The sequence below is a fragment of the Thalia democratica genome, chromosome 4, assembly GCF_965202585.1.
Source record: "Thalia democratica chromosome 4, ktThaDemo2.hap1.1, whole genome shotgun sequence".
NCBI lineage: Eukaryota > Metazoa > Chordata > Thaliacea > Salpida > Salpidae > Thalia > Thalia democratica.
In genome coordinates this window covers 53,294,137-53,303,944 of record NC_139168.1, presented here as the reverse complement: position 1 = coordinate 53,303,944, position 9,808 = coordinate 53,294,137, and the positions used below count along the sequence as shown (strand labels likewise).

At 28.1% G+C, this 9,808-nt stretch overlaps 1 protein-coding gene and 1 pseudogene across 3 annotated transcripts in view; one reads left to right on the top strand and one right to left on the bottom strand.

The window, feature by feature from the left end:
- Positions 1 to 1,452: 1,452 nt before the first annotated feature.
- LOC145833443 (uncharacterized) lies at positions 1,453 to 1,953 on the bottom strand (annotated as a pseudogene).
- A 6,859-nt stretch (positions 1,954 to 8,812) lies between these two features.
- LOC145833738 (polypeptide N-acetylgalactosaminyltransferase 16-like) overlaps positions 8,813 to 9,808 on the top strand; it is a 56,856-nt gene continuing 55,860 nt past the window's right edge. For all 3 annotated transcript variants that reach the window (XR_014369762.1, XM_082940895.1, XM_082940897.1), the window contains exon 1: positions 8,813 to 8,981. Coding sequence is in view for 2 of the 3 variants with exons in the window: in XM_082940895.1 (XP_082797021.1) it covers positions 8,835 to 8,981 (147 nt within the window). In the remaining variant the exon portion in view is untranslated. The remainder of the gene's footprint in view (positions 8,982 to 9,808) is intronic.

Sequence of the window (9,808 nt, the reverse complement as noted above, 5' to 3'; positions counted from 1 at the left end):
TTTTTTCCATCACAAAATCAAGCATTTTTTACTAGTTTTTCCTTATAAAAGCGGACATGTTTTTTTCAAAAATCAATCACGTTCACAATTCTCAACCAATTTAAACAAAAAATGTCTTAAACGATAGTTTATGCTTTGTAGTTATCAGAACATTTACTTTTATTAATTATAAAAGCCGAAAAATATTATTTTTTTCCATCACAAAATCAAGCATTTTTTACTAGTTTTTCCTTATAAAAGCGGACATGTTTTTTTCAAAAATCAATCACGTTCACAATTCTCAACCAATTTAAACAAAAAAGGTCTTAAACGATAGTTTATGCTTTGTAGTTATCAGAACATTTACTTTTATTAATTATAAAAGCCGAAAAATATTATTTTTTTCCATCACAAAATCAAGCATTTTTTACTAGTTTTTCCTTATAAAAGCGGACATGTTTTTTTCAAAAATCAATCACGTTCACAATTCTCAAGCAATTTAAACAAAAAATGTCTTAAACGATAGTTTATGCTTTGTAGTTATCAGAACATTTACTTTTATTAATTATAAAAGCCGAAAAATATTATTTTTTTCCATCACAAAATCAAGCATTTTTTACTAGTTTTTCCTTATAAAAGCGGACATGTTTTTTTCAAAAATCAATCACGTTCACAATTCTCAACCAATTTAAACAAAAAATGTCTTAAACGATAGTTTATGCTTTGTAGTTATCAGAACATTTACTTTTATTAATTATAAAAGCCGAAAAATATTATTTTTTTCCATCACAAAATCAAGCATTTTTTACTAGTTTTTCCTTATAAAAGCGGACATGTTTTTTTAATCTTAAATGATTGTTATTTACAAAGTGTTAATTGTTTTTTGTAAATTACAAAACGAGTATAAGTATTTCAAATACAGTAACATGCCACCTAGGTACTCCTTTTTGTCTAGTATGCCCATGTAATCATTTACCAAAATTATGATTATTGTACAATAAACAATATATAACTCAACGAAAGTTTATAAAGTTTACTTGTTAAAATTATCTGGTGATAATTTTTGCTAATACTGTACCCTACCAATAGGGTACATCTGTTGCCCCGACCTTGGACCTTCACTTAGTTTAATTTTTTAATTTAGTTAAGAAATAACTGTTATTTTTTTCGTTATCTTGCCATTTTTTACTTTGTTTTAAATTTTGTTAAGACAGGGTTTTCTAAATATGACATATAACATTTCCTAAACGTTTGAAGTAACTATCTATATACTTTAAGCCTATCTAATAAAGATTTAATAATAGTAACTTATTTTATTAATTATTGTTTTAAAATATATACAATAATAAGTATTTAAGTATGAGTCGTTATGTGTTTTAAATTAATTGCTAAAATAGACAACGTTCAACGAGAAGTAGTAACAAAGGTTCCACCAAAAAACAAACCTCATGTGTATGCGGAAGAGGGAATTGTTCACGAAGGAGAGGGAATTGTTGGCGAAGGAGAGGGAATTGTTCACGAAGGAGAGGGAATTGTTGGCGCAGGAGAGGGAATTGTTGGCGAAGGAGAGGGAATTGTTCACGAAGGAGAGGGAATTGTTGGCGCAGGAGAGGGAATTGTTGGCGAAGGAGAGGGAATTGTTGGCGAAGGAGAGGGAATTGTTCACGAAGGAGAGGGAATTGTTGGCGCAGGAGAGGGAATTGTTGGCGAAGGAGAGGGAATTGTTCACGAAGGAGAGGGAATTGTTCACGAAGGAGAGGGAATTGTTCACGAAGGAGAGGGAATTGTTCACGAAGGAGAGGGAATTGTTCACGAAGGAGAGGGAATTGTTGGCGAAGGAGAGGGAATTGTTCACGAAGGAGAGGGAATTGTTCACGAAGGAGAGGGAATTGTTCACGAAGGAGAGGGAATTGTTCACGAAGGAGAGGGAATTGTTCACGAAGGAGAGGGAATTGTTGGCGCAGGAGAGGGAATTGTTCACGCAGGAAAGGGAATTGTTGGCGCAGGAGAGGGAACAAGCTTTGTTGAGCTAAGAAGCTGGCTTAACAGCACTTCCATGTCCGATGAAGATGACTTCACAGAAAAATGCAAAAGAAAGCTGTTTGCAAATCGGAAGGTTAAAACCAAGCATATATTTTTATTTAAATAAAGTTTAAGTAATAACAATTGTGTAATTTTTAGCATTCAAAAGAGAGCCTTCAAAAAAGTCCAGCAGGAGGTTCACAAAGTATTTTTCGAAAGAACTTACCAGAATGTATCAATGTAGTTGTTCCATTAAAACAAGGAGAATGGGATACTAACATCTACAATGCACAAATTAATTGTACTGCGAAACCTGATTCAAACATAAGACCAGACTGGATTAAGGTAATAACATTTAGGTTTTTAAATAAGTACTTAATTTTTATTTTATTATATTTAACAGTTTATGAGACAAAAAATTTCCTCCCACATTGTAAACTGCCATAGTTTTCGTTTTAGAAACAAAAACTATTCAGTTAAAAAGTTAAGGATCAATTTTACTATCGAATGCCGGGTTTCAAAGGAATGTGATGTTAAGTGGAAAGGAAACGTTAATAAAAATAGAATTGTTTTGTTTAGAGAGGGTACTCCTAAACACCCTATAGATGAGTTTAAACGTTCAAAGCTCACACAAGACCAAATAGGTTTGTCGTTTAGCTAACTTTTAATAATAGCTTTTATTAAAAGGTTAAATTTTGATTTAATTGTAGAAGAAATGGACGAGTTATTGGACACATGTGATTCTCCAAAAAAAGTTGCAGAAAATATGACCAGAAAACTAAAATTTGACCGGAGTTATCTTTTAACAGGTTTCTTATTTAATTTTTACCGATACTTTATGAGATAACTAACTATGTAATATATAAAAAGGTAATATTCAAAAAAGAGTTACGGAGAGAATGGCAATTAACCGCAAATACCTTTTAAAAAAAACCAGACTGCAAAATGAACCCAACTGGGATGATCTTTATAGACAAGCCGTCATAAATCTTGAAGGGGATGATTATTTAAAAAACTATAAGGTTGGTTTCAAAGTATTATTAAGATGTTTTGCTTTTTATAAGCTCCTTTATTTTATTTAGGTAGTAAAAGGCATCTGTCAAGAATTTGGCACGAGGCCAATTCGTATTATTTCTCATGAAGAGCCGCAGCTAAGGATTGCGCGAGAAAAATTAAGAAATGATCCTAATACATGTTTATACGTCGACACTACGGGAGGACTTTTTAATAAGTATGGAGGAAAAGAGATTTACTACTCAGTTGCATGCTTCAGAGGTTAGATGGCTTTTATACGTTTTAAATATAATTTGAAATTTGTTTGTAGCTTAAAGTAAACAATTTAATTTTTTTTTAATCACTTAATTTATTACAAAATAAAAATATTACTAAAATTGAGTAGGATTTGATCAACGTACGAGCAAAAACACAAAGCAGAAATCTGAAAATCATCCGCCACTTGTTCTTTCGGACATGATGAGCGCAAGGTTAAACACTTCTACTTATCGCTTTTGGCTGAACATGCTGAATGATGATTTGCTGAAAGTTTCCAATTGTAAGTTTTTTTTGTAATATTTTAATTAGTGCACGTTTAAATTTATATAAACAATATTATAGTCAAAGCGAAAATTTCCCGTGTTGAAGCTGACTACAGCTTAGCAACTTTGGCTGGTTTATGTTCTGCTTTTAATGGAACAACATTAGTTAGATACATAGATGACGCTTATACAGTGCTAAACTGCCAAGGTTTGTTTATCTACAATATTAGAATTATTATTTTTTTCATACAAATAAAAATTTCAGATGAATCTGTAAGAAATGATACATTTAAAGAAAAAATTAATTGCGTCGTACATATTTGTAGTTGCCATAATATGAACTCTTTTAAACGTTTTTGTGGTCGTAAAAAAGATGATAAAGAACGAAAAATTGGTAAAGAATTAAAAAAACTCATTATGGCAAGTTGCAGTAGGTTAATGAACTGTTCCAACTATGGGACAATAAAAAACATTTTTAGACACATGTGTGTCGTTATGCTCAGCGAAGGTAGTTTTTGCATTTAATTTTTGTTTTACTTTAGTTTATTTTTATTTTATTTTACAGAATTAAACGACCAAGTACATACAAGTTTAGAATTTTTAGGTCTCCTTTTAGAAAGCAGGTAGGTTTTGTTATTTTGTCTGAAATAAGCAAACTTAAAACAAACTTAATGAATTTTATAGGGAGGAACTAACACAGCTTCATGAAAACAGCTCAACAAACGACAATAGCTCACACTTCTTTGAAAAAGAAGATAGCATTGAAGAGGAAATTATGTCAAAATCACCTTTTTATCACGAACTTATGGTTTTGTTTTTTTACAAAAAAAAAAAAAATAACTGTTCTTATAAGTAACTTAATATTGTGAACAGGCAATCAAAAAATCTGTCGAAGATCAATTAATTTCATGCCAAAACAAAAGAAAAAATGACTATTTTTGTCCATCGTTCATTCGCTACTTCTTGAGGACTTGGGCAACAATTATACCATTGTGGACAAGTACTTTGCTTTTCCCAAAAACTTTAGAAACCAACCACAACAATCAGCCAGTAGAGTCCTGGTTTTCTACTGTGAAGAATCACTTAATGAAAAAGTATCCAATAAATGACAAGGTGCAAAAAAGAAGCAAGTTTTATGAACTTCATGATTTCTTTGAAGAAATGCGCCATCACTACAGGTAATTTATTGTAGATTCCGCTTAAATTTTTTTTTAAGTTTAAGTTAGTTTTGTGAATGAGGTTTTTAAAAATTAGTTCAAATTTACATAACTCTAAATAATTAATGTAGATTTAATGAAGAACAGTATATAATGCACCACCTGGATCACGAAAGCATAAAAAATGTACTACACTTGGAGAAACCACCTAAAAATACCCATGTTATTCAATCAAAAGGTATTTGGAAACGCCGAAAACGTTTACGGCCAGGGAACAAAGTTTCGCATTGGGACAAAGATTGTTCAGTAAGTGATTATTTTAAGTTGTGAAATAAAGCTATTTAATATATTTTTTTATAGTTATCAAGAGAAAGAGTCAGACTAGAAAAACCCAATGCAACGCACACAAAGTGTGCAACAATAGCAGATGTAAGTTATATTGTTTTAGAATTAGTTTTTGTTCAATGTTTTACAATCTTTATTTATCTTTACGTTCTTTTTTATACAGAGATATGTTATAGGTTAATATACTAAAAAAGTAAATTTTAATTTAGAGAAACTATGTGTGGAGCAGAAAAAGTTCTTTTGTTTTAGCAAGTGTGGCTTACATTAACAAAAAGAAGTTTAGTTTAGCCCAGGAAGACTTCAAAACTTTAAAGCCTGGAAATAAAGCTAATTTAGAAGTTGTTAAGTTTCTGTTAGGGTACAAGTGCTTTCCATGTTAGTTGATATTTAGAGTATAAATTTTGATAATGTACTAAGTAAACATTTTGTCTAGATGTATAAACTTTTTTTTATATAAATGAAATTATGATATGTTTTTTTAGCGGAAAGTGTTTGCTGTTACAACGATTTTGACGTAATGTCAGGTTCAGCATTAATGAACTTAGATGATAGAACTGCTGAAAGCCTTGTAGAAGGAAAATTTTGTATTTTTTTCATAGAAGCTCAGCAACCTAAATTGATAGTGAGTTAGTATGTTTTTAAAAATTATATTCTATACAAATTATTCTTTTTTACAGTTTGTAAACAAGATCAAAAATGTCTGGATGCATCTCAATCCTTTTTACAAAGAAAATTATGATGAAAAACTACAAGAACGTGTTGAAGAGCTTACATGTTCTGTTGAATTAAAATTTCAACCAATTAGTCATAATTTCCTTAATCAAAGCCAAAAAAATAATGAGTATTTAGTTTTGTTCGATGTAAGTTGCGATTTAATTTAATAACTAGAAAAATTAAACAGTATTTGAAAAAAAAAATTTTAGTTTGCAGAAAAACTTATTCAAAATTTGAATAATGATATTAGTAGTTTGAAGTTAGAAGGGGATGAACAGCTACTAAGTAAAAGAAAACTTATTGCTGACGAAATATTGTTGATTGGAGGTTAGTATACATACTAATAGTAAATTAGTCTTTTCTAAAATATAAGTTTTATAACATATGTAATCTTTGTTATTCAGGTCCGCCAAATGTCGGTCCAGACCTAGACTATTGCTTTGGTTGCGGTAACGAAGATTTAGATACAAAAAAAAACAAAAAGTTTTTGTGGGTGAGTTCAACTTAAGGTTACAAATAACAATCATTAAAAATTTAAATAAAGTTTATATTTATAAAATACGTTAACAATTTTTTTAAAGATTCAGTGCGGAATTGAGAAGTGCAGACGGTGGTTCCACTTGAAATGTGCCGGATTAAGAACCAAACCAGCAAAAGGGTTTAATTATAGCTGCTTAATGTGTCAAAATTTATGATTGTTTAAATTTATGCATTTCGTTGTTTCGTTGCAACAATTTAAAATTAAAACTAAGGACAAGTTACTTTTAAATTTTATTTTTATCTACTGCTTTTACATTATTAATCGTTTGCTAAAGATCCTTTGCTTCAAATTTACTTTAGTGTTTATTTATTTGCAAAAATAAAATGCTAAATAAAAATTTTAACCACTATTTGTATTTGTATTCTTAACTTATAACAAAATACTTAACACTAACTAAAATACTTGCTGTAAATTGACAATATTCGCTATAAAAGTACTCCTGCAGTCTGCATTTTATCAAAAAAATGGAAACAGTATATTTTAAGGCCATAATCTTTTATTGAGAAGGTGGTTATAGGGTAAAATTATGTTTATTATGAAAATACTTACTAAAGACTTTTTTTAGTTGTTAAGATATTTTTTGATTAAGTTGAATGTTTATTATAATTAGACTTAAGAACTTAGTTTTAACTTATTAAAGTATTTCTATTTGTTTAAAAGGTTTGAATTAAGATTTAAACAACAATTTTAGTTAAACTTTCCTTGCTTTTATTAGCATTGAAAATATATATTTGCAATTAGATTTTTTATAGTTCAGCAATAGGAGTAAATATAATAAACCTGCTATCAGCCGAATTCAATTAGAATGGTAAAACAATAATAAAAGCTATAAAACAAAAAACTGCAGTAAAACCAGTTATATATAGTATATTGTTGTTCTCTATCTTTAAGTCTTTTGTGTAAAGTAGACTTATTGTTAAATATATAAATTGTGTAAAGTAGCTGTGTGTCGGTTAAATATATTCTTATAAGATATTATATAACTAATTGGTAAACTATTCTACAGCTTAAAAATAAAGTGAAAAATTTATGTAATTAAGTAATATGCATTAAGTAATTTTTTTAAACTTATTAGCAATGGTTTAAAAGTTTTTGTTAAACAAACAATGACAAAAGCGTTGCCTTTGTTTTTATATAAAGAAGGCTCACTTTAAAGCACACTTTACTTGTGAACAATGAGCCTTGATAATTGTAAAAATCATGTAAAAAAGTTGGTTGTCAAGGATTTAAGTATGTGAATAAAATCATTCAAAAAAGTTGCAAAATTTTTCATTTTTGAGGCTGGGAGTTTTAAGGCTGAAAAGACTTTGGTCCTGCATGTATATCATATAGAAAAAAAAAACTGTCATCATCTAATTTTTTTTATTGAAAAACGCATCTAAAGTAGCTTTAAAGTATTTTTTCAATGTTTTTATACTATGTAACACAGTTTCTTACCTTAAAATTAACTTTAAATAAAAATAGATCTAAAAATGTTTACTTTTAAAAACCTGGAATAAAATTAGAAAACCTGAAAATTTTTTAAAAAACAAGTGGCAATCCTGTCTACATGTAACACAAATTCAAAGTAATTCTAAGTTAACTCACTATAATAACTAAAAAACATTTTTTTTATTGTTTGTTACTGTATTTAAACTCATCCTTTTTGAGTTTTAAAGATTTTTCTGAACACCAACCCATATTTTAAAATCTGAAAACCTTGTAGTAAAAAATTATATAAAAATTTTAAACACAATTGTTTAAAATTTTGTAAATTGTGTGTTTTATAAATTTAAATTTAATATGTAGCAACTGTTTGTGGGTTTACTTTGTTGGTGGCCATCAAAAATATAAATTAATTGTGTACATTTTTTTGCATTGTTTAAACACTCTCCTGGGGATTTAAGATTTAGTACTTTGTGGTTTTCTGTGGTAAATTTCTAATTTCGTAAATGGTTTCTAAATGTTGAACATTTTAAAAAAGTTAACTTAGGTTATTTATTATTACTTTTTGATTGTTAAGCATTTATCATTATTTTCAGGTGAATTTTAAAATAATTTAAGTTTATTGAAGTGATTTATTTATGCAGTTTATTTTTTGTTTTTAAAATAATTTTTTATAGTTTAAGTAACAAGGTTGCTAAAAAACATGGAAAAACCTAAAATTTGAGAAATTTTGAAAAAATCCTTGAATTTTAAAGAAATTTTACATCTCAAGTAACAAATTTCTATCAGTTACCATGAGTCTATCATTGTGATAAAAAAATATGTATCATAAAAAAAATATTAAAAAACACATTTAATATAGCTTTACAGTATCTTTTCTATATTGTTATACTATTTAAGACATTCTTTTACTTGAGTTTAATTCTATACTAAAAATGGACAAAAAAAATGTTTTTTTTTAAAACTGGAAGAAATTCAGAAAACCTGAAAGAAATTTTCAAATGACTTTTGGCAACCCTATAGTAGCTTAAGTTTTTTAAAATTTATTTTTTGTTCTTATAATCATGCTAAATTTTATTATTTTGTATAGAAATTTAAGTTAATGATGATTTATTGATGATATTATACCATATGTTTAATACATCTACTCATCTAATAATATTGGTTGTTTCCTTATTAACTACCAATATTTTGTTCTATAATAAAGAATTGTTTAGAACAAAGAAATTCTCAGCTAGTTTCCAAGCATATTCTTTTCAAAAAGTAAGTAACCTTTATAACTATTTAATAACTTGAAATATAATAAGAACTATTCTAATTCAGTTTATTTTTCAATGTAAGACTAAAACTATATATATTTTTAGCTTATGTTAAGAGTAGTAATTAAAGTTCTCAATTTGAATCCAAGCAGATAAATACAAATTTATAAATTCACAAAACTTTTATAATAAAATGTTTCTTTCAATTAATCAATGAGATAGTAAAATTTTTGATAATTCTAAAAATAAAAATAAACATTTATGAAAGCTCTAAGGCTTAGCCTAAGTTTACTAACTCTATTTAAATGGGTGGGTATCACTTTTGCACAAGCGTCACTTTTGCATGAGGGGAGGCTTTTGCACGTGGGGACACTTTTGCACGGCTTCACTTTTGCACAAGAAGACACTTTTGCACGGTCGTCACTTTTGAAAGCAGGGTAATTTTTGTACAGTGTCACTTTACACGAGGAGACACTTTTGCACCGCAACATTTTTTCATGATGACAATTTTTTACTGCGACATTGTTGCACAACAATACTTTTGCACAACGTCACATTCTACAATGAAATTTTTGCACAGCAACATTTTGCATATGACTTTTTTGCACAGAATATCAATTTTGCATTTTGGTAAAAAGTTTTTGATCTAGTACCAAATCTGTAACATAAAAAGAAAAGGAAAACTAAAATTTTCTAATATACTTATATTACAGGCAAAAATTGAAAGATTAAAAATCTAAACAGTAAAATTTAATGTTAGAAACAAACTAACAAAAAGATAAAATAAAATTATTTATAAAACATTCATACCAGGGACAAAATTTTATTTAT